A 26,492-nucleotide genomic window follows, 5' to 3' on the forward strand; every position below is an offset into this window, starting at 1 on the left:
TGAAGCTAAATTAATGCTTGCCAGGGATAGAATAGTGAGAAAAGGTAGGGAAAGAGCTCGAAAATTTGATCAGAAACACAAACTAATTAACTTCAATGAGGGCGACCTAGTATTAGCTAAGGCGTGCAATGTAAGCGATCCAGTTAATAAAAAAATGGCGAAATTCTTTTCGATTTACGAGGGACCATACAGAATTAAAAAGCAAATAGCTGCTGCGACATTTATCCTTGAAAATCCCGAAACAGAAGTAGAAAGAGGGATGTACCATGCCGCGAATCTTAAGAAATACAAAAATTGATCAAATTTGCTGATTCCGAGTAAAATTACCGGGATGTATTTAAATTAACTATGGAACAAATCTTTTCATATCATTTCCAAACGATTTCAATGCAAAAAATTGCCAAATTACAAAAAATTTTCAAAATTTCACGTCAAGCGTCATACAAAACCGTTACGCACTCTCCATCCGTATTTCTTCTACGGGACTATTTAAAAATCAGAAAAACGCACAAAAACTCGAGAAAATTTAATAATAATGGAAAGAAAAGAAAGAATCACAATACTGAAGCATTTTGTTAGCAGAAAGAGCAATAAACAATGACAAAACTCATTTTTATTAGAAATTTCAAAGACATTACGAAAAAGGGTAAATATTGCATTAGAGAGCCATAATTACTCGACTGTTCAAGTTAATTAACAATAGAATTGATTTAAACAACCAAAAACACAATTTGAGAAGTTTGCGATTGCGTCATGCTTTCGGCACGACCAGAAGTTCATGAAAACGAAGTATTAGACATTAGTTCCCGAAGTATCCACGAGCGGTGAGTGGCGCTGTTAGCAGCCGAACTCACGAGCGTTAGCGAGGTCCGGCCGCCATGTTAAGTTGTCATTCTACGAGCGACACTTGGCCGAGACAGACCGTGCGGATCGAAATTACAGGAGTTCAAAGGACTTAGGAGTATTTTAGGAGATCTTGAGCGAGGAAAACAGGTAAAAATTACAGATTTAGGCATACTAAGCATGAGGAATGACGAAAAAGTAAGTAGAGGCTAGGAGGGACAAACAAAAACAGGAAAAATGAGCGGGAGGATTTTCTGGACGGATATAGACATGAAGATGGACGCAAGCACGCAGACGATTGAAGTTGTGCGAAAGAACTTCGCGCAACAGACGGACGGAGGAAAGGGAGAATGGGTAAAAGAAGAGGACGAAGTGGAGATTTTGAAGGAAGTATAGGGAAAGAAGGAAGAGGAAGACGTGACGATCATTGCGGTAATCCGCCCGCACGCGTCAAGGAAGAGGACGCAAAGCGTCAGGACGCAAACCTCTACCGCAACAAAGGAAAAAAGGGTACAAACTGAATGGATGATCCACCCGATCGAGATCGAGGAATCTCGGAAATCCAATCGAGACTTTCTCCTCCGCTTTATATCACGCCAATGGTTCATGATTGGGCTAAAAGACGAATTTAAGGTGCCGGAGATACTTTCACCCATAAGGGAAGTTGAGGACAAGGGGGAAGAATGGAAGGAATGGGGACCGGAAGAGTTTGTATGGATTGAGGACGACAAGGAGAACAACAAGAACAACGACAACGAAAAAAAAAGGGAGGAGACAAAGAAAAAAGACAAAGAGGGACGCAACAACAACAACAACAACATTGACAATAATGAAAACTAGAGGAAAACGATTAACGATCACAGGGAAAAACAAACGAAGAAAATAAAAAGGGAGGTAGAAATAGAAGACAAAGGGAACAACGTTGACAACAAGGACGTAAACGAGAAAAAGAGAAAAAGAAACGACGATGACGGACAAACAAATACGAAAAAGATAAGGAGAGAGATTAAACCACAAGATCTCGACACGATAAATGGAACCAATTGGTTGAATGATGAGATCATCAATAATTATATGGAGTTAATCAGAGATGACAAGACGTACATCATGAGTACGTTCTTTTTTCCGCGACTCCACATTAACGGATATAACGCCGTGAGAAGATGGACTAAAAAAGTCGACATCTTTAAATATGAAAAGATGATTGTCCCGATCAACTTGGACAACCATTGGTGTCTGGCGGTCATCGACTTTTTGGCGAGGAATATCGTCTATTACGATAGTTTTGGGCGAGAAAACCCGAAATATTTGATTACCCTCCGGAAGTATCTGATCGAAGAGGCAAAAGAGAAGGGAAACGATCAAAATAAAAAAGAGGAGTGGAGTTTGGCAACAAAAATGGATATCCCTCGTCAGATGAACGGATACGATTGTGGGGTGTTTGTTTGCCTTTACGCTAAGCATGTAATCGAGAAGAAGGAAATGAACTTCACACAACAAGAGATGCCCCAGAAACGCCAACAAATAAGGAGGGAGTTGGAAACGGGGATAATCGAACCATAAAAATAACGGTCTGAACGCCATCTGCGTACATTTTATTTATTTATTTATAACCTCAAAACTTCTTTACGACGGATCTCAAATATCCTCATTTTGTTATGTTTTATTATTTTGTTTTGTTAAAAACGTCTTAAATCAATCAAAATGCAATAAAAAGACGTCATTTTTGCAGCATTCTAACCAAGTGTCTTGTTTTTTTTTGAAAACCTGAAAACTAACATCCTATCGTTGTCCTCTGGAGTCTCTGCACCTGAAAAAGAAAAAGGAAATTATAATATTAAATATGAAATTAGAAAAACGCGAAAAATACTTACCGTCGAAAACCAACGTCCTAAAAACGCTGAAGCGAAAAAAAAAAAAATAAGTAATTCAAATTTAAGAAAACTTTAAATTTAAGTCGCAATTAGAAATTAAGTACTTACCTGTAACACTGAAAAATAAAAAAAAAAGGGAATCGGAAAGGAAAGGAAGGGAGTGAAAACAAAAGAAGGACTGAACTAATAAAAGTGAAGGGGAGATGGACAATTAGAGACTGTAAAAGTGAAAAAAGTGAACTTAAAGCTGGAATAAGGACTGTAAAGTGAAGTGGGGGTAATATGGACTGAAAATGAAAAGAGTGGGGAGTGTGAAAAGAGTGGGGATTGAAGTTGGGTATAAGAGTCGGAGCAGCGGGCTCCGGAGCGTCATTCCAGCTCCAGTCCAGCTACTAGCAACATCGGCAAGTCTACCTGATCGTCAACAACGACATCGGCAACAAAAAAGTTCAACATCGAGAAATCAGCTAGTTCATCCTGAGCAACATCGAAATATCTTTCAAAATGAGGATCCACAACATTCCTGGAGTACCAACACCGTCTCCCTGGCCTGGCACGTGGGAAGGGACCATGGAATGCATCATTTTGGATTTCAAAAATCCAACGAACTTTACATTTACAACTAAAACGAAATATTGGGAGCTGTGCGATTTCGAGTACGAGCTTGGGGCGGAAATTAACAAAATTGGCCATATGCAAAGGCCAGGTTATCGGATTGGAAATCACTACGCTTTAGAAAGCGGCAGTGTAGCTCATCGCGTGGAATTGATGGGATACGAGGACAGCGAAGCCACGTTGAGATTCATCGATCGAGGGACAACGCTTATGCATCCAGTTTTTGATTTGAGTGCCCTTCCACATGCGTTCCTTGTGGCTCCACCTTTTTCATCGAGAGGTTACTTATCAGGAATTAAACCATTTTTGGGAGAACGATGGGAGGAAACTGTGTGCCTCTACTACCAACGGGCCTTGGAAGAGAAGAGAGTCAAGATCAAGATTGTTTCTGAACACCCTACCAAGGAGGCACATGAGGTTCGGTTATTCACACTGCCGCACAATGATAACTTGGGAGATCGACTCGTTCTTGAAGAGTTTGCGAGAGAAGGGACATACGAGTGTTGTTTAAACGATGACATCGGGATGATTTCTCCAGAGGAGATGCAGGACCTGATAGAGGAAGAAAAAGCAACTGGTAATTGGTATGCCTATCGACGAGAACGTGTCCTCGGCGATCCCCCAAATCAGTGAAAAACATCGAGAACATCGAAAACATCGAAAACATCGAGAACATCGAGAACATCGAGAACATCGAGAATATCAAGATCATCAAATCCATCCATCCCCAGGGTCTACGCGTCATCTTTTCCTTTCAAAAACTCCATTTCCGATTTCCGAATATTCAAATTTTTAAGCATTTTAAATTGTTATCTTATTAAACTAAGATTGGAGAACAAAAATCTCTAATTCTTAGATTTTTTTGTTCTGGGGGGCATTTGTGACGAAACACTCGCGCGACGGCCCGAGCCCGTCGAAACTAACGAAACTCCGCGATCTTTAGATCGCGGACAAAACATCGCGGCGACAACGCTCGTCGCTGTTGACAGGTGGCGGCCATCTTAGGCCGGTAGGCATGAGCCCGAGTGGGGCTACCGGCGTCGCTCTGAACTTCGCCGCGCTATATTTTCAGAGATTATTTCTTTTTGCATTTTGTTATTTTAAGTCGCCCGAGCACGTAATTACGATCAAAATTCTCAGAAAAATAACACGAGTTTTAGAAAAATGATCACAAGTCAAATTAATAGTGTGAAAAACAATCACAATGAAAAATGTAAAAAGCGACTACGACGCATGCGCGGGGAGAGCGTCGATGGGCTATAGGACGCGTACGTGACTTTTCGCGATTGTAATTAATCAAATCGTATTAAACGAAGTAAAAATGCCAAATTGAAGAAGAAATTCAGTAATAATTGATCCAATTGAAGTTTTTGTTATTAAAAACCATACAAAGCTGAAAATCATAAAAAGCGGTAGTCCGCGCATCGTATGTTAGCCCGCTCGACCAACGGGCGAGCGTGAATCATGGCAACGGGCCAATCAGAGTAGGCGTTACAGAAAGATGCGCACAACCGATCGAAAGCTGAGATTCTCGGCGCTCGAGAATTTCATGGTGGGGAACGGGGTATAAGAAGCGCTGCGCGACTCATTCGGCATTCAGTTCTCCCTGCCTCAAGGATCAACTCGGACCTCTCTCTCTACTAACCAAGCACTCTGCTCAAGACTCATAAATTCCTTTCCTAAATCTTCCTGGATGCCTAGAATCTCGGAGCGATTCGGTGACGTTTCAATCCCAGAGTCTAGGGTCCACTCTTAGTTTTTCCAAATTTCCGTTGCACGGGATCTCGGAGCGATTCGGCGACGTTTCAATCCCAGAGCCCGTGGACGGTGAATTACCTAACCTAGTGGATGCACAGGATCTCGGAGCGATTCGGTGACGTTTCAATCCCAGAGCCTGTGGTCTACGCTATCCTGTCATATTCCATAGTAGATTCTATTTTGTCATTTTATGATCGTTAAAAGCAGATCTGTAAATTTTTTTTTTGGTTAATTAAAATTTTAAATTCAAATTTGAAAAAAAATCTTGTCCGAGTTTGCCGGGTACGGAGACTTAACGCAAATTAGAAAATTAACAAAAATCCAAGAGGCGATAGATCGAGTTAAAATTATATCGAGTCAAAACAAAATTGAAAAATTGTAAAAGAGAAGAGATCCTCTTGGATTCATTTATCAAAAGACTCGGTAGAGTCTCGGGACAAGTACATTGACAGCCCTGTCGTCTGCTGGCCCGAGGCTCTCGCCGAGTATACTTTCTCTGAATAAAACGATTCGCCGTGGTGGGGGTAAAATTGGCAAGTGATTTTTTTGAATTACCGAAGTTATGAGTCATCTGAGGCTTTGAAAATCGAACTTTCGGCTAATTAAGAAATTCTCTTTAGATTGCGCCCAAAATCAACACGATCGGTGGCGTAATTGCTGAGAAAAAACTTTGCACGAGCTCAAGATTATGCAAAAGTTACTGACACATCACGAGTTCGACGTATACGTATACGCGTGTTGACGTAGTTAGTGGTAGTAGAGTTGTTGCCTCTACGCATTCTGATTGGCTCAACGACGTCGGCTCCTCCAGCTGCTAGGCCGACCGCGGGTGAGGCTCAAGTGTTAGAAGGCCTAAAATAGCGAACAGGCATTCTGTATATCTATATATGCGTTATACAGAATGCCTGTTCGCCATTTTAGGCCTTCTAACTTTTGAGCCTTACCTCGACCGCGCTCAGACTCCGTGAATATTATATTATATATATATATATAAAAACCATGTGCCAGTTTTCGATCATCGTATAAACAAACGGAGTTTTGACATTATGGAATGCGTGTGGGATAAATAAAAAAAAACTTTCGTCATCTAACGAAGTGCATAGTACTAAAACCTGTGGAATGCTAAAGTAAACCGGTATATAAGAAGTCGCGTAATGTAGTCTGTGATCTGTCGTGTGTAAAAAAGAATAAAATAAAAAAATACGCGGTGCATGTCGACGAAACTTTTTAAGATTTCATTAATTCGTTTGACTGAAAATAAGTTTATCATTTATATCATTTGTAAATAGGTTATATGATATCAATACATCGATACGCACATCCGAAACCACCTGAAACTTGTTTTCATACTGAACGTCATTTTGACAGGTGAGGTTATAATCCCCAAAGTGCTGTTGTGTGCAGTCTCTAATTAATAAATGAAAATGGTTAGTGAAAAGTGGTTAATATTTATTTTGTTAAAACTTGTGGTATACTAAACCGGTATAAAAGCGGCCGCGTAAATGTAGACTATGATCTGTGTGTGCTAAAAAATATAAAAAAATGCGCGATGCATATGTCAACTAAACTTTTCAAGATTTCATTATTTCGTTCGATTGGAAATAAGTGTCAACTGAGATAATCTTTCAATTAAACCAGAGTTCGCGGAATATTGTCCAGTGTAAATATATCATCAGTTGCGTGTTAACATATCATATGTAATAATGTAGGTCATATATACGAGTTCCCTTTGATAGCTGTGTGGTAACGAACCGGCCGGGGTTTGACGTTACGAAGTGCGGGACAAATGTAACAAACGTTCGCATAGCTAGTGAATAATAGAAATAAGGCAAATCAGTTCATCAAAAATAGGTCTGGAAGTTGTAAGAAAAAATGTTCGTCAACCTATAACGTCAAATTTTTTTTTTGCGATCTGAAATATTACGGTTGATATTTAATAAAACAAGAACATACAGAACTGTTAGTATATATAATGTGAGAAACTCCAATCGAATAAATGTTTTCTAATTTATTTCTTGTGTCATCATTATTTTTGAATATTCCCATATTTTGCTTCCTATTGAGTTTGACTCTGCTCTATCCGATCCTTGTTTTGACTCCATCGGTTTGCAGCGGATGGATACATATTATTAATTGGTTTCCTAATATGTGTCCGTTAATTTTCTACTATTTCTTCATGCTGATTGTGGTAACCTGATTCAAGTGGTTTCCGACTATGATCATTATTCGCACATTTTGTATATCAGATTCTCAAAACAGTTTCTGGTGTTGATATAACTGTAGTTATACTTTTTCCACCTGGCCTGTTGAGTAATAAATTTTGAAACTTGTTCCAAAAAGTCTTTGGATGTTTTTTTTGCTGATAGTATGAAAAGTTGAATCTTCGGAATGCGGTAGGCAAACACAAATTTTGACAACAATACTTATGAAATAACGTGTATGTGAGTATTCCTATTCCGCAAACTGCAAACATGGAATTATTGGTGAAAACATTCATTACGATATGTCTACAGTTGCTCAGTTTTGGATGCGATTGAGTATAATGCCTGCCAACATCATGGAAACCTACAGAATTTCTGAATGTTATGTGCGCTATGTCATTTTAATGTAACATCATGACTTTGAACAACTTTTCACTATAATACTATATAGATTTGGATCATTGAAATACAGCAAAAATCTGCAAACTATAAAATTTATATACTTTGCCATTCATTTTACTTTTTGACTCTCACTGCAACATAAATATGAAGTGAAAAATTCATTAGAAAAGTCTTCAGTTGCTCATTAATGCTTTGAAATTTGATTTGAAATTGAATGAAAATGATTTGAAATTGCTGTTTTGGGTTTGTTTGGGTTTGTTTGGCTGTTTTCGAAACTCATTGCGCAGATACATTGAATTGCAGCAGATAGCTGCGAACTTTAAAATTTCTGTGGATAAATATATGTGCTAAGTATCACTTCCTATCTTTAATTATGGTAATATGTAATGGAACTTGATTCAGCAAGTTTTAAAGTGTTTCTTTTCAAATAGTATTGAAGTTTTTATTACTGCGGTATGGAGCGAATACCTTCAAATTTTGATATTTTTGTGTCGCAGCATGTGTGCCAATCATTTTAATTTTTTACTCCAACCGTAACATGTAATTTCAAAAATTCATCACAAAAGTTTTCATCTTTACAATTTATCTTAATTTTCCTTTTTCTAAATTCCATGCTAAATTTCTGAATTTCTAAATTTATTTCTAAATTATTCTGAAATGAAATTGTTTTCCTCCACAACCAATGCAGGTACCTTAAACGTCTTTGATTTCCGTTGTTCTGTTGAATTAAGTACGCTCAGTTTTTTTGCTTCTTTGAGTTCTGACATAATAAATGTTTCCGGGTGCCTTTTATCTGCAACTATCAAACTGTAGATAATTGGATCTCAGCGGCCACTTGCAAACTTTGGAAATATATTTCATCAGGGGCATGTTTTGGATGACACGAAAACGTCTAGATTCAGAATGCAAAAGCGACATTTAAAATTGGCCAATTCTGTTGGATTTGTTGTGCCTTGAATTTGATCTGTCTTTCCTCTTTTCCTTTCTTTTTTCTAACTTTATAAGCCGGAAATCATATCTCAGCCCGAACACGCATTGCTACATGCTCTTGAGTTCCCAATGGACAAAACATATTAGAAGACAAGGGGAAAAATCGCGAAAGTCCAAGAATAGATCTGTGACGAAATATTTCCAGTACAATTTTGACGAAAAATAGATCTTTTTTCACGGAAATCAACGTTATAAGCCGAAAATCATATTACAGCCCACGAAACGCATTTCTTCACACTCTTGGATTCCTAATACACAAAACATATTAGAAAATAAGGGGGAATATTACCGACGTGCAAGAACAAACCACTGCCGAAATATTTCCAGTATAATTTTGACGAAAAATCGGTCTTTTTTCGGGGAAACCAACGTTATAAGCCGAAAATCATATCTCGGCCTCCAACCCACTTTCCACCGTGCTCTTGGGTTCCTAATAGACAAAACATATTAGGAGACAAGGGGAAAAATCACCGAAGTCCAAGAACAAACCCGTGCCGAAATATTTTCAGTAAAATTTTGACGAAAAATAGGTCCTTTTTCGTGGAAACCAACGTTATAAGCCGAAAATCGTATCTCGGCCCTCAACCCGCTTTCTACCGTTCTCTTGGGTTCCCAATAAGCATAGCATATTAGAGTAGAAGAAAAAAAATCGCCCAAACCCATGGACAGACCTGTGACGGAAAATTTTCTGTACAATGTTGACGAGAAATTTGTTGTTTTTCGTGGAAACCAACGTTATTAACCGAAAATCATATCTCGACCCGCAACACGCTTTTCTCCATGTTCTTGGGTTCCAAATAGACGGAACATAGTAGAGTACAAAAGGAAAAATTGCCAAAGTCCAAGGACAGACCTGTGACAAAATATTTGCAGTACAATTTTGACGAAAAATAGATCTTATTTCGTGGAAACCAACGTTATAAGCCGAAAATCATATTATGGCCCACAACACGCATTTCTTCATGCTCTTAGGTTCCTAATAGACAAAACATATTAGAAGACAAGAAGAAAAATAACCAAAGTCCAAGAACAATCCAGTGCCGAAATATTTTCAGTACAATTTTGAAGAAAAATTGGTCTTTTACGTGGAAACCAACATTATAAACCGAAATTCATTTCTCGGGCCTCATCCCGGATTCCTCCATGCTGTTGAGTTCTTAATAGGCATAACATATTAGAGTATAAGGAAAAAAATCGCCAAAGTTCAAGGGCAGACTTGTGACGGAATATTTTCACGACAATTTTTACGAAAAATTGGTCTTTTATGGTGGAAACCAACTTTATAAGCCGAACATCATACGTAGGGAAAATAAGATTGGGAAAAGTACATTGATGGTCCCTTATTTGCTGATAATTTCATGAAAAAGATTATCCCATAAAAAATGTTCGTATGAGAATGGAATCTATAAAAATGTACTAAGCAAATAATTCATAGAAATTTAAACTAAAATCCTATAGCCATCATAACATAAATGATAAATGAGGAACTTTTGAGAAAAAAGGCGTGATATCAAACCATAAACTTCCCCTTGGGAAAAAAAGGTTGGGACAAGTCCATTGATGGTCCCTTGTTTGATGATATAGAAAAAAGATTCAGAACCAGGAAAAAAATTCTATAGAAATAATAAACGAAAAATTGTTAAGTTCAAAAAAATTCAACAAAAATAAAAAACAATCGAAAAAAATTCTGTAAATAAAAATAAAAAATTTTTTAAAAAATTCATAAATATTGAATAAATTGAAAAATGTACTATCCAAGTTACATGCAGTATAAAAGTGTATGATATTAATTGGAGGACAAGTTTTTATTGGTAATTTGGAATATTTATCGAACAAATCGGAAACTTTCATTGAAAAATTGACGTTTTACGCATAGGAGCCACTAATCATTCATGATAATTATTTTCAAGAAAAAAGTTCTTGAAAAAAAAGTCATAACGGAAGTTACGTGCAGTACTAAAATGTATTATATCAATTCGAGGCCAAGTATTTATCAATTACTCGAAATATTATCTCCGGCGACAAATGAGCGTTGAGAATCCTCGTCGGCTCAGAACGTTTTATCAAAATTACTAAAAAATTAATGGAAATAAAAAATCGCAGAATCTTTCTTTCGAATAATAAGAACGATGTCAAACCATTTCTTTTTAACCAGACCATATAAAAATCGTTAAAAATTCACATGAAAGTCATTCGTTACTTCAACAAGGTACAGACTTTAAAGAATCGATTCCCCTCCGACTTTCAGGATCCTCTGGTATTATTCACAACATTCAACTTCGATTGGATCGGTACAAATTATGTTCAAATACGTCTTAAACGTACTTGTCCGGCCCATCACTTTTTATTCAAATTGCTCATTCGAAAAAAAAATGAGGGCTGTTCTATAATCCCAAATATAATAAAATGGATAAAAATAAAAACAATATATCCAAGATATTTGAACTTGATTGTTTTCAGGTTCGTATAGCAATATCCACTTCTCATTTTCTTCAGGGAACACATACCATTCGGTAAGAACCAATGGAAATGAGAAATAATCAGGTACATTACAAGAAATTTTCGTACCTATTCAGCCGTGCAATGTTTTTTTTTTCGATAGTCACGTACACATTTTGATAAATATCACTAGTCAAGTACGACACGTGGATTCCTGGAATCTGGAGAAAAATGATTTTGTTGTGAATTATGACTTCATACAATATAAATAGATTAATCAACTTCATCTTCCATTTTCGTTTCATTTTGACAAGAGCGATTTCAAAGAAAATTATTTTCTCGGGATTTACTGTTCCTTAATATTAACACATGGATTAATTTCGTTTTTGATTTTTTTTCGAATGAGCAATTTGAATAAAAAGTGATGGGCCGGACAAGTACGTTTAAGACGTATTCGAACATAATTTGTACCGATCCAATCGAAGTTGAATGTTGTGAATAATACCAGAGGATCCTGAAAGTCGGAGGGGGATCGATTCATTAAAGTCTGTACCTTGTTGAAGTAACGAATGACTTTCATGTGAATTTTTAACGATTTTTATATTGTCTGGTTTTTTTATTTCCATTAATTTTCGATTCTGCGATTTTTTATTTCCATTAATTTTTTAGTAATTTTGATAAAACGTTCTGAGCCGACGAGGATTCTCAACGCTCATTTGTCGCCGGAGATAATATTTCGAGTAATTGATAAATACTTGGCCTCGAATTGATATAATACATTTTAGTACTGCACGTAACTTCCGTTATGACTTTTTTTTCAAGAACTTTTTTCTTGAAAATAATTATCATGAATGATTAGTGGCTCCTATGCGTAAAACGTCAATTTTTCAATGAAAGTTTCCGATTTTTTCGATAAATATTCCAAATTATCAATAAAAACTTGTCCTCCAATTAATATCATACATTTTTATACTGCATGTAACTTGGATAGTACATTTTTCAATTTGTTCAATATTTATGAATTTTTTAAAAAATTTTTTATTTTTATTTACAGAATTTTTTTCGATTGTTTTTTATTTTTGTTGAATTTTTTTGAACTTAACAATTTTTCGTTTATTATTTCTATAGAATTTTTTTCCTGGTTCTGAATCTTTTTTCTATATCATCAAACAAGGGACCATCAATGGACTTGTCCCAACCTTTTTTTCCCTGGATATTTTTTTTTTAGAGAAAACAAGCGTGACGGGACATCGGCAATATTGAGTTTTCCGAAATACAGCGTGCGGTAGACATTGATTTTCGCGTTCTTGCGATTTTAAAAAACGCATTTTTCTTTGTACACTTTAAAATTCGAAAATTGAAAAATTAAAAATTTCTCAGACAGAGAATTTGCAACGTTTTCGGGTCTTTCGGGTCTTTTTCTCGCCAGATCCGATTAAACAAAGCAAGACAGTTTAAAAACAAAAAACACAAAATTGTTTTCGAATTAGCGAGCCAAGGCGCAAAATTTCTTTTATTTTTGTCAAAATTCGGTCTAATAATTGAATAAAATTGATTATTTTTATATTTTACCAAAATTAACAGTGTCCGCGTTTCCTTCATACCTGCTCCTTATTATTAAGGTTGCTCGAACCGACGCGTGGCGGCGTTCAGGCCAGGTCGGCTAGAGCGTTTCGTTACAATATATAATCTGACGCCTTCATATATATAACCTAGCCTACTGACGATATATTTACACTGGACAATATTTCTCGCACTCTGATTTAATTGAAAGATTATTTTAGTTAACGCTTATTTCCAGTCGAACAAAATCATGAAATCTTGAAAAGTTTTTGTTGACATATGCATCGCGCATTTTTCATATCCTTTTTCGCACACATATCACAGACTACATTTACGCGGCCACTTTGATACTGGTTTAGTATATCACAAAATTTAACGAAATAAATAGTAATATACACTTCGTTAGATGACGAACATTTTTTAAGTTATCCCGCACGCACTTCATAACATCATAACCCCAAACGTCAAAATGACGTGAAACTTCGGCTGGTGACTTTCGAGCTCTCGGCATGTGACGTCAGTCCGCGACACCGCCGCGAAGTTAGACCGAGGGACATGATGCCTTTGATGGTATTATATAGAGACATGTCAAATTTCTAAATGTGTTAGTAACTTTTGCATAATCTTGAGCCTGTGCAAAGTTTTTTCTCAGTAATCACGCTACTGATCGTGTTGGTTTCGGGCTCATTCGGAAAAGATTTTGAAATTTAGTCTCCAAACTAATTTTCGCTTAAGAAAACATCTCTTGAGCTCCGCAATTCCAGAAAATGACATGCCAGTTTTACCCCCACCACCGCGAATCGTTTTATTTAGAGAAAAGATAGTCTCGGCGAGAGCCTCAGGCCAGCAGACGACACGGCTGTCAATGTACTTGTCCCGAGACTCTACCGAGTCTCTTGATACATTTTAGTACTGCACGTAACTTCCGTTATGACTTTTTTTTATTAACTTTTTTCTTAAAAATAATTATCATGAGTTTCAATTAAAGTTTCCGATTTGTTCAATAAATATTCCAAATTATCAATAAAAACTTGGCCTCTAATTGATATCATACATTTTTATACTGCATGTAACTTGGATAGTACATTTTTCAATTTGTTCAATATTTATGAATTTTTTTGAAAATTTTTATTTTTCTTTACAGAATTTTTTTCGATTGTTTTTTATTGTTGAATTTTTTTGAACTTTTCAATTTTTCGTTTATTATTTCTATAGAATTTTTTTCCTGGTTCTGAATCTTTTTTCTATGTCATCCAGAAACAAGGGACCATCAATGTACTTGTCCCAACCTTTTTTTCCCAAGGGGAAGTTTATGGTTTGATATCACGCCTTTTTTCTCAAAAGTTCCTCATTTATGTTATGACGGTTATAGGATTTTAGCTTAAATTTCTATGAATTATATGCTTAGTACATTTTTATAGATTCCATTCTAATACGAACATTTTTTTATGGGATAATCTTTTTCATGAAATTATCAGCAAATAAGGGACCATCAATGTACTTTTCACAACTTTATTTTCCCTGGGTATGATGTTCGGCTTATAAAGTTGGTTTTCACCATAGAAAACCAATTTTTCGTACAAATTGTAGTGAAAATATTTTGTCACAAGTCTGCCCTTGAACTTTGGCGATTTTTTCTCTTAAACTCTAATATGTTATGCCTATTAGGAACTCAACAGCATGGACTAATCCGGGATGAGGCCCGAGAAATGAATTTCGGTTTATAATGTTGGTTTCCACGTAAAAGACCAATTTTTCTTCAAAATTGTACTGAAAATATTTCGGCACTGGTTTGGTCTTGGACTTTGGTGATTTTTCTCCAAGAAATGCGTGTTGTGGGCCGTAATGTGATTTTCGACCTATAACGTTGGTTTCCACGAAAAACAACAAATTTCTCGTCAACATTGTAGAGAAAATATTCCGTCACAGGTCTGTCTTTGCACTTTGGCTTTTTTTTTTTTCTTCTACTCTAATATGCTATGCTTATTGGGAACCCAAGAGAATGGTAGAAAGCGGGTTGGGGGCCGAGATATGATTTTCAGCTTATAACGTTGGTTTCCACAAAAAAGGACCTGTTTTTCGTCAAAATTGTACTGGAAATATTTCGGCACTGGTTTTTTCTTCCACGTTAGTGATTTTCCCCCTTATCTTCTCATATGTTTTGTGTAATAGGAACCCAAAAGAGTGAAGAAATGCGTCTCGTGGGCTGTAATATGATTTTCGGCTCATAACGTTGGATTCCGCGACAAAAGATCTATTTTTCGTCAAAATAGTACTGGAAATATTTCGTCACCGGTCTATCCTTGGCCTTTGGCAATTTTTTCCAAGTCTTTGAACGAAGAAAGAACTGACGTAAAGATTTCCTTAATAGAACAGATTTTATTTATCCCTTTTCTGCAAAATTCAAATGAAAGAACACGAAAAATCCAACAGATTTGCCCACTTTAAATGTCGCTTTTGCATTCTCAATCTAGAGATTTCATCTCATCCAAAATGTTCCCCGAATGAAATATATTTCCAAAGTTTGCAAGTGGCCGCTGAAGTCCAATTATCCACAGTTTGATAGTTGCTGAAAAAAAGTACCCGAAAACTTCTAACATTTATTATGCCAGAACTCAAAGCAGCAAAAAAACTAAGCGAACTTAATTCAACGGAGCAACAAAATTCAAAGATGTTTAAGGTACCTGCATTGGTTTTGGAGGAAAACCATTTCAGGATAATTCAGAAATGAATTTAGAAATTAAAAAACTCAGAATAGAGTAGAAAAAGGAAATTTGAAGTATTTAGGAAAGAGGCAGACTTTTGTGATGAATTTTCTAGATTACATGATACGGTTGGAGTAAATGATTTGAATGATTGGCACACATGCTGCAACACAGAAATATCAAAGTTTGGAAGTATTCGCTGTATATCAGTCATATAAACTTCAATACTATTTGAAAAAGAACACTTAAAAGCTTGCCGAACCAAGTTCCATTATATATTACCATAATAAAAGACCCTAGGGAAAAAAAGGTTGGGACAAGTACATTGATGGTATCGTGTTTGCTGATAATTCCATCCATAAAAAAAAACTTGGAAATCGATGCCTCATTCTTCTTATTTGATTCGAACAGCTAAATCAATTGAAAAAAATTCCATCTAATTTACGTGCAGCATTAAAATTTATTATATCAATTCGAGGCCAAGTATTTTCTAATGAATTGAAAAAAGTTACCACTTGAGTTACGTGCAGCACTAAAATTTATGATATCAATCAGTGGACAAGTATTTTATTAGTAACTCCAAATTTTGACATTATTAAATTGTTCTAAGAAGCTTTTAAATCCAAAAAAAATCACATGAAAGCTAGTCATTCGTTACTCTATGGTAGCAAAGACTTATAAGAAAATCGATTTTTCTCAGACTTTCAGGATCCTTGGTATTATTCACAAAATTCAACGTCGATTGGATCGATACAAATTATGTTTAAATAAGTGTTAAAAGTACTTGTCCGGCCCATCACTTTACGTTTAATTTGTTTATCCAAATAAAAATCAGGGCTTATCTAGAACTGATGGTTCACAAGTCACAAGTATTCATGCAGAGGGAATTGAGAGAATTATCTTCAAGTAATTTTTACTTAGTTAGCAATATACGAGGGATTTTATTCTGCATCGATAAATGAAACAAATTGTACATAATATATATGTTCAAGCTTCCAAAATAACTCTCCAGTTTATATTCAATGATGTCAATTTTTACTTCCTACTTATTCTTCCAGCGAACGAATTCCATAAGGAATAAGAACTAACCTATACTATTATTAAAAGCATTAAACTAATAATGAATCGCATTTCAACAAATTTTTAACCAGATTCTGCCATACAATTTCGTTTTTTTATGATTGATTTTTTATTGAATGAATAGTGATGGGCCGGACAAGTACTTTTAACACTTATTTAAACATAATTTGTATCGATCCAATCGACGTTAAATTTTGTGAATAATACCAAGGATCCTGAAAGTCTGAGAAAAATCGATTTTCTTATAAGTCTTTGCTACCATAGAGTAACGAATGACTAGCTTTCATGTGATTTTTTTTGGATTTAAAAGCTTCTTAGAACAATTTAATAATGTCAAAATTTGGAGTTACTAATAAAATACTTGTCCACTGATTGATATCATAAATTTTAGTGCTGCACGTAACTCAAGTGGTAACTTTTTTCAATTCATTAGAAAATACTTGGCCTCGAATTGATATAATAAATTTTAATGCTGCACGTAAATTAGATGGAATTTTTTTCAATTGATTTAGCTGTTCGAATCAAATAAGAAGAATGAGGCATCGATTTCCAAGTTTTTTTTTTATGGATGGAATTATCAGCAAACACGATACCATCAATGTACTTGTCCCAACCTTTTTTTCCCTAGGGGAAGTTTATGGTTTGATATCACGTCTTTTTTCTCGAAAGTTCCTTATTTATGTTTTAATGAATATATAATTTTAATTTAAATTGCTATGAATTATTTACGATTTACTGCTTATAACGTTGGTTTCCACGAAAAACGACCTATTTTTCGTCAAAATTGTGCTACTTTGTCGATTTTTTTCCTTGTATTATAATATGTTTTGTCAATTAAGAACCATAGAGCATGGTGGAAAGCGGGTTGGAGGCCGAGATATAATTTTCGGCTTATAACGTTGGTTTTCACGAAAAAAGACCTATTTTTCGTCAAAATTGTACTGGAAATATTTCGTCACAGGTCTGTTGTTGGACTTCAGCGATTTTTTTCCTTGTACTCTAATATGTTTTGTCAAATAGGAACCCAAGAGCACGGTGGAAAGCGGGGTGGAGGCCGAGATATGATTTTGGCTTGTAACATCTGATTCGTTGAAAAAAGACTGATACCGCACAATCAGTATACTAGTGAAGAACATTATACACTAATGCTGGAGGATTGTAATATATTTGATATTTTCTTACGGTTCGAAATCATTTTTGTTGTGTGATTTAAGAAGTTTTGTTTACATTTTTTGTGGTATAATGCGAAAACGAGCGATCATCAATGTAATTGTCCAAATTTTTTTTTCTCCGAGAAAGGATTTTTACGGCTTGATATCAAATCTTTTTTCTGTGGTAGTTCTAAACCACAAAAAATATTCTTAAATAAGATTTTCTCAAGTTCTCCAATGTTTCTATTGTGATATTTAAAAATAATTCTCCTTTCTCCAATGATTTTCTTTAAGTTTTGTACAATTTATAACAGTTTGATATTCTTCGAATGTTTGAAGTGATATCCTCAATTTTTCAACCATTTCGAACGTGTCTATAATTTTGTGGGATTAAAATCATATTCCGTAAGGTTTTTCAATATTTTGTATCATTGTGGAATTTTCCCCCTTCATTTATAAATTTTGTTTTCATCTGTTTTGATGAAATCATTGTGAATAAAGAAAACATGAAGATTTTTCAATGAAACGAATTTTTGGATTGATTTTCCTTCAAATTTGACAGAAGGAGAAAGAAAAAAATATATATAATGTTCACCAAGTCCACCAGAATTCGCAATTTTCACATATGTTTAATGAATTCTAATGCTAGTTATTTTTATTTCATTAAAAAACGTGCTTCCAAGGACTTTTTGAAGCAATCTTTTCCATTCGTATTATCATTCCCAGAGATAGAAAGTTGACGCACCTACGTCGATGCACAAAATTTTCAAACTCTGCATGTAGCCACCAAGGTTCAACCGGACAAAAGAAAAAGTATGAAGTGCGTCAAGACCGACAGAATTGCTTACTTTTTAATATGAGCATTGCATTTTGAAAACATAACTTCTTATGCCATTCATAAACAGGCCATCGCTGACTTTTTGTATCATTCATCATTATTTTTTATTATTGATTATTATTTATAATCCATTTCCAAATCCTATAATTCATGTATAATTTTTATTATTTGTAGATATCCATATTCCATAATCAAAAAAAGGAAGTACTAATACCTGGCATGCATGTCAATACACAGAATTTTCCAAATTTGCAAGTATTTGCTGTGATTTATTCATCTAAATTTTGGTACAGACAGAAAAAATTACCACCGATTCATAAAATTTATTATGCCAAATCTAAAAGGAAAAAAGACAGCGCACTTGAAAGTGAACAGAACGCATAATTGTTTCATGTATCTCATTCATATATTACAGTTGGAACCAAAAAGTGAAAAGATTGGCACACCTACCGCTTCGCAGGAATATCAAAGTTCATAGGTATTCGCTGCGTACCAGTAATACAAACTTTGGTGCTATGGGGCAAAAAACTTTAAAATTACCCGAACCACATTTTTGAAACTTATTATGGCATATTCAATAAATAAAGTGACAGATACGCTGCATGTTGAAGTAAATCAAATAGTGTAAAAAGTGACAGACAGATACGCTGCATGTTGAAGTAAATCAAATAGTGTAATTTAGTATGTCTCCATGGTTATACACAGACAAAATATTTGATCACATCCAGAAATGATCAGGCGTAGACTCACACACATGAATTTTTTAATCCATAATGTCAATCGTAAACATGGTCTGGAAATACTCAATATACGTGTCGCTTCATCATGTTGTCAAACTTAAGATGTGTTCATTGCATTTGGAAGATACAAATTTTGATATCACGAAAAATAAGTAACCAATGACTTATTGAAATAAATTTCCAAATTCATCATGCAACAATTCAAGTGAATATCTATGTATTTACATGGCCCAAAGATTTTTTAAAACTCGTGTTTGTAAACAAGCAATCATGAAAACTTTTTGTTATGAATTTTCCAATTTATTGACATCAATATGAGGAAATAGAAATACGAATGTCACTCGAATTGTCTAGAAAATGAATAGAAATTGGTATGGATACACTGTAAGCTAAGGAGGTGGGAAAAAGGGCCTGGTGAACACGGCCAAACGAAATGAAAGAAAATATGACAACAATACATTGAATTAGACACTTTTACTTGACCGAAGTTTTTCAACATTTATTTGCTTTCATTTACATACAATCACGCATATTTTTTCTATAATGTAATTACACAACATGAAATTTCTGTTTGGAAAGAACGTTTGAGAGGTTATATAATGAGCGAAAGTTTATTTTTCTCACATAACTCCCGTTGAAAATTTTTGAAGAACCAGAACCAGGATTGCAACAAAATTATGTCATAAATAAACGTAAAATCAAAGAATTTGTACAAGGAGAAATTTCCCAATACTAATATATGTTCGATATAACAAACACTCGCGAACCGATTGCGATGAGCGTAAACTAACCCACATGGTTTTCACAAAACTTACATAACATTTTTTTTTTATAGTCATATAAGAATTTTGAATCGAATTCATACAGCTCGCACTATTTCTCCGAAATTTTATCATTCAGATCGCTGTTGCTATTAATTTGCTCATGCCATCAAAAACTGACAGATGGCGATGTACTATATATCACGTCAAAGTCACTATATGTCTGGTTTTCGTAATACCGTATGACACCACATACCACTATTTTTAATAAAATAAATACATATTTAACACTTTATTAGATGAAAAATATTTTTTTGTCACCCCGCACTTCGTAATGTCGAAAATCCGTTTGTTATAACATCAATAACTGACGGCTGACTGATGGTCTTGTATATATATTCATAAACTGTATTCCGCTGGAACGGTACAGCAAGTGTCCTGACCAATCACAACTCATTATTTCTGTAGCCGGGATCCCGGGACCCGAGCTTCCATAGAAATGGGTTATAGCTGGCATCAAGAGGCCTTTGATGGTGTTCTGTACAGACACAGTAAATCCATAGATGTGTTAGTAACTTTTGCATAATCTTGAGCCCGTGCAAAGTTTTTTCTCAGCAATTACACCACCGATCGTATTGATTTTGGACGCAATCGAAAGAGAATTTCTTAATTAGCTGAAAGTTCAATTTTCAAAGTCGTACATAACTCATAGGCTTCGCAATTAAAGAAAATCACATGCCAATTTTACCCCCACCACCGCGAATCGTTTTATTCAGAGAAAGTATAGTCTCGGCGAGAGCCTCGGGCCAGCAGACGACAGGGCTGTCAATGTACTTGTCCCGAGACTCTACCGAGTCTCTTGATAAGGGGTGATCCGTCGCATATATATTTATCCACAAAAATTTCAGTTCGCAGGTATCTGCTGCGGTTCAATGTATCTACGCAATGAGCTTCGAAGACAGCAATTTCAAATCTATCCATAAATGAGCAACTGAAGACTTTTATAATCAATTTTTTACTTCATATATATAATACGGTTAGAGTCAAAATGTAAAATGAATGGCACAGTATATAAATTGTATAATTTGCAGATTTTCGCTGTATTTCAATGATCCGAATCTACAGCATTATAATGAAAAGTTGTCAAAAGTCATGATGTTGCATTAAAATGACATACCGCACATTGCATTCAGAAATTCTGTAAGTTTCTGGGGATGTTGGTAGGTATTATATTTGATCACATCCAAAACTGAGCAACTGTAGACTTATCGGAATGAATTTTTTTTATAATAATTCCATATCTGTAGTTTGCAAAGTGGAAATACTCAACATACATGTCATTCCATAAGTTTTGTTATCAAAATTTGTGTTTGCACACCGCATTCCGAAGATACGACTTTTCATATCATCAGCAAAAAAAAGCATCCAAAGGCTTTTTGGAACAAGTTTCCAAATTTATCACTCGACAGACCTAATGGGAAAAGAATAACTACCCAGTATACCAAGACCAGAAATTTTTTTGAAAATCTGATTTACAAAATGTGCAATTCAAGATTATGGTTAGAAACCTCTCGTATCATGTTACCACAATCATCATGAAGAAGGAGTAGAAAATCATAGGACACATATTAGGGAACGAATTAATAATATGTATCGATCCTCTGCAAACTGATGGGGTGAAAACAAGGATCGGAGAGGGCAGAGCCAAACTGAATATCAAGCAAAATATGGGAATGTTTATATATAATGTTGACACAGGAAATAAATTAGAAAACATTTATTCAAGTAAAGTTTCTAATATCATTCTAACAGTTCCGTGTGTTTTTGTTCTATTTATTCGTATGTATAACCTATTTACACATGATATATAACCACGCCAGTGACGACATATTCGCACTGGGCAATATTCCGCAAACTCTGGTTTAATTGAAAGATTATCTCAGTTGACACTTATTTCCAATCGAACGAAATAATGAAATCTTGAAAAGTTTCGTTGACATATGCATCGCGCATTTTTTTATATTTTTTAGCACACACAGATCATAGTCTACATTTACGCGGCCGCTTTGATACCGGTTTAATATATCATAAATTTTAACAAAATAAATAGTTATATGCCCTTCTTTAGATGACGAAAATTATTTTTTTATTTATCCCGCACGCACTTCGTAATGTCGAAACTCTGTTCATGCGATCAAAAACTGACACATGGTTTGTATATATATATGTATATCGATCGAATTTATGACTGCTGTTACCAGCTGTGCTGCGCCGTGTGCTACGTTATGAAGTTGACGTCAGATTTCCAATCATCAACAACTAATTTCAACAACCAATCCCAACGTCTAAAAATGGATTTCGTCAGATCCAACCAATCAGAAACTCGATAGCATCAAAGTGCCTTTGATGGCGTTATCAAGAGACTCGGCAGAGTCTCGGGACAAGTACATTGACAGCCCTGTCGTCTGCTGGCCCGAGGCTCTCGCCGAGACTATATTATCTCTGAATAAAACGATTCACGGTGGTGGGGGTAAAATCGACATGTCATTTTCTTTAATTGCGAAGCTCAGGAGTTCTGTCGCAATTTGAAAATTGAACTTTCAGCTAATTAAGAAATTCTCTTTCGATTGCGCCCAAAATCAGCATGATCGGTGGCGTAATTGCTGAGAAAAAACTTTGCACGGGCTCAAGATTATGCAAAAAGTACCAACACATTTACGCAGCTGACGTATCCGTATATGGGTTCAGACCGATACATACAAGGGTTTCTTGATGCCCATCATAACCAATCACCGGTGAGAATCTATCCGTCTCGACCAATCGCCGATGAGAAAGTTTCTGATAGTCCTCAATGTTTTCTTGTATACCGTCTGTTATCGTCTGTTATGTTATTATAAAGTGATTGCGATCGTAGCCCCGTGGATCAACGGTGCAAGATTTGCAAATTTCGTTTAAATAAATAAAACATTATTGGAAATAGCAGTGGATATAATCAATTTTATTTTTTTCATAAAAGAAGTTTCAATAAGTTCCGAGCCCAATTCACGACAATAATATCTATAATAAATAAAACCTCAAATGTGGATTAATTGATATCATACAGTGTACTGAGAGTGAGTAAAATGTTGAGAAGTGAAAACGTGAATTATGTGTGTCGTGAAAATTAAGAATTATCTGTTCTACTTCGATATCGTAATATATACATAGATAGCAAATTTGCGAGATTTCGCGTCATGTTGACGTTTGAGGTTATGACCGCCGGAGTGCTGTTGTGTGCAGAGTGCAGAAAAATAAAAGTGGTTATTGAAACGTGGAAGGAATCGATATTATTAATGACGTGACTAATTACTGTTGAATAATAATAATAATAACAATGAGAAAAAAAACGTTCGTTCATTATAACCTCTAAAACCTTCTTTCCAAACAGAAATTCTATGTTGTGTAATTACATTAAAGAAAGAGTTGGATGGTTGTGTGTAAACGAATTCAAATAAATTTTAAAAAACTTTGGTCAAGTAATTCAATGTGATGTTGTCATAATTTCTTTCATTTAGTTTGGCTGTGTTCACCGGTCCCTTTTTTCCACCTCCTTAGCTTACAGTGTATTGTCATACCAATTTCTATTTGTTCTCCAGACAATACGAGAGATATTCGTATTTCTATTTTTTTATATTAATTTCAACAAGATAATTTGAAATATTTATAACAAAAAGCCTTCATGATTGCTTGTTCATACACCCAAGTTTTGAAAAATCTTTGGGCCATGTAAATGCATAGATATATTCACTTGAGTTGTTACATGATAAATTTGGAAATTTATTTCAATAAGTCATTGGGTGCTTAATTTTCATGATATCAAAATTTGTATCTTCGAAATGCAATGAACACCTCTAAAGTTCGACAAAGTGATGAAGTGACATATATATTGAATATTTCCAGACCATGTTTGCGATTGGCATTGTGGGTTGAAAAATTCATGTCTGTAAGTCTACACCTGATCATTTTTGGATGTGATCAAATATTTTGTCGGCGGATAACCATGGAGACATACAAAATTACAGCATTTTGCTTGCTCCAACATGCATCGTATCTGTCACTTTTTTTTTGAATGTGTCATAATAAGTTTCAAAAATGTGGTTCATGTAATTTTGAAGTGTTTTTCCCTATAGCACCAAAGTCTGTATAACTGGTACGTAGCAAGTACCTATGAACTTTGATATTTCTGTGAAATAGCAGGTATGCCAATCTTTTAACTTTTTGGTTCCGACTGGAATATATTAACGAAGATATTCATTACTAAAGTCTTCACCTACTTATTTCTGAATAGATCTGAAATTACTGTCTTCAGAAACTAATGCACAGATACATGAAACAATTTTGATTTCTGTTCTCTTTCAATTGCGCTGTCTTTTTTCTTTTTAACTATGGCTCTGCTCTTTCCGATCCTTGTTTTGACTCCATCGGTTTGCAGCGGATCGATGCATATTATTAATTGGTTGCCTAATATGTGTCCTATGATTTTCTACTATTTCTTCATGCTGATTGTGGTAACGTGATTCAAGAGGTTTCCAATTATGATCATCAATCGCACATTTTGTACAACAGATTCTCAAAACAGTTTCTGGTCTTGATATAAGTGTAGTTATTCTTTTTCCACCTGGTCTGTCGAGTAGTAAATTTTGAAACTTGTTCCAAAAAGTCTTTGGATGCTTTTTTTGCTGATAATATGAAAAGTTGAATCTTCGGAATGCGGTAGGCAAACACAAATATTGACAACAGTACTTATGAAATGACGTGTATGTTGAGTATTCCTATTCTGCAAACTGCAAATGTGGAATTATTGGTGATAAACATTCATTACGATAAGTGTACAGTTGCTCAGTTTTCGATGCGATTAAGTATAATACCTGCCAACATCATGGAAACCTACAGAATTTCTGAATGTTATGTGCGCTATGTCATTTTAATGTAACATCATGACTTCTAACAACTTTCCACTCTAATACTATAGATTTGGATCATTGAAATACAGCAAAAATCTGAAAACTGTAAAATTTATATACTGTGCCATTCATTTTATTTTTTGACTCGCACTGTAACATAAATATGAAGTGAAAAATTCATTAGAAAAGTCTTCAGTTGCTCATTTATGGATGGATTTGAAATTGCTGTCTTCCAAACTCATTGCGCAGATACATTGAATTGCAGCAGATACCTGCGAATTTGGAAATTTCTGTGGATAGGTATAGATGCTAATAAGTATCACCCCCTATCTTTATGGTAATATGTAATGGAACTTTGTTCAGCAAGTTTTAAAGTATCTCTTTTCAAATAGTATTAAAGTTTCTATTACTGCGGTATGGAGCAAATACCTTCAAACTTTGATATTTTTGTGTCGCAGCATGTGTGCCAATTATTTAAATTTTTTTACTCCAACCGTAACATGTAATTTCAAAAATTCATCACAAAAGTTTTCAGCTTTACTAATTATCTTAATTTTCCTTTTTCTAAATTCTATGCTAAATTTCTGAATTTCCTAATTTATTTCTAAATTATCCTGAAATGAAATTGTTTTCCTGCACAAGCAATGCAGGAACCTTAAACGTCTTTGATTCCGTTGCTCTGTAGAATTAAGTACGCTCAGTTTTTTTTGCTTCTTTGATTTCTGACACATAGATGTTTCCGGGTGCCTTTTTTCTGCAACTATCAAACTATAGATAATTGGATATCCACGGTCACTTGCAAACTTTGGAAATATATTTCCTCGGGGGCATGTTTTGGATGACATGAAATTGTCTAGATTCAGAATGCAAAAACGACATTTAAAAATGGCCAATTCTTTTGGATTCGTTGTGTCTTGAATTTGATCTATCTTTCCTCTTTTCCTTTCTTTTTTCTAACGTTATAAGCCGGAAATCACATCTCAGCCCGCAACACGCATTGCTACATGCTCTTGAGTTCCCAATGGACAAAACATATTAGAAGACAGGGGGAAAAATTGCCAAAGTCCAAGACCAGACCTGTGACGAAATATTTCCAGTACAATTTTAACGAAATTTAGGTCTTTTTTCGTAGAAACCAACGTTATAAGCCGAAAATCATATCTCGACCCCCAACCCGCTTTTCACCGTGCTCTTTGGTTCCTAATTGACAAAACATATTAGGGTACAAGGAAAAAAAGCGCCAAAGTCCAAGAACACACCTGTGTCGAAATATTTTCAGTAAAATTTTGACGCAAAATAGGTCCTTTTTCGTGGAACCCAGCGTTATAAGCCGAAAATCATATCCCGGCCTCCAATCCGCTTGCGACCGTGCGTTTGGGTTTCTAATTGACAAAACATATCAGAGTACAAAGAAAAAAATTGCCAAAGTCCAAGGACAGACCTGTGACGAAAAATTTTCAGTCCTATTTTGACGAAAATTAGGTCTTTTTTCGTAGAAACCAACGTTATAAGACGAAAATCATAAATAATTCATAGAAATTTAAACTAAAATCCTATAGTCAACTGAACATAAATAAGGAACTTTTGAG

At 35.1% G+C, this 26,492-nt stretch overlaps 1 protein-coding gene across 1 annotated transcript; it reads left to right on the forward strand.

Moving 5' to 3' along the window:
• The first annotated feature begins 1,193 nt into the window (after nt 1-1,193).
• LOC122418331 (sentrin-specific protease 1-like) lies at nt 1,194-2,406 on the forward strand. The gene is made up of 3 exons (XM_043432477.1): nt 1,194-1,353; nt 1,466-1,550; nt 1,707-2,406. The coding sequence occupies exons 1-3, from the start codon at nt 1,194-1,196 to the stop codon at nt 2,404-2,406; spliced, it is 945 nt and encodes a 314-aa protein (XP_043288412.1).
• Nucleotides 2,407-26,492: the final 24,086 nt, after the last annotated feature.

This window comes from Venturia canescens, chromosome 11 (assembly GCF_019457755.1).
Source record: "Venturia canescens isolate UGA chromosome 11, ASM1945775v1, whole genome shotgun sequence".
Classification (NCBI taxonomy): Eukaryota; Metazoa; Arthropoda; class Insecta; order Hymenoptera; family Ichneumonidae; genus Venturia; species Venturia canescens.

Bases quoted from the DNA above. Each gene is read 5' to 3' on its own strand.
- LOC122418331 (XM_043432477.1), top strand. From the start codon at position 1,194: ATGGGTAAAAGAAGAGGACGAAGTGGAGATTTTGAAGGAAGTATAGGG. The intron at 1,354-1,465 runs GTACAAACTGAA...TTGGGCTAAAAG, and splicing joins CCGCAACAAAGGAAAAAAGG to ACGAATTTAAGGTGCCGGAG. The intron at 1,551-1,706 runs GTTTGTATGGAT...TAACGATCACAG, and splicing joins AAGGAATGGGGACCGGAAGA to GGAAAAACAAACGAAGAAAA.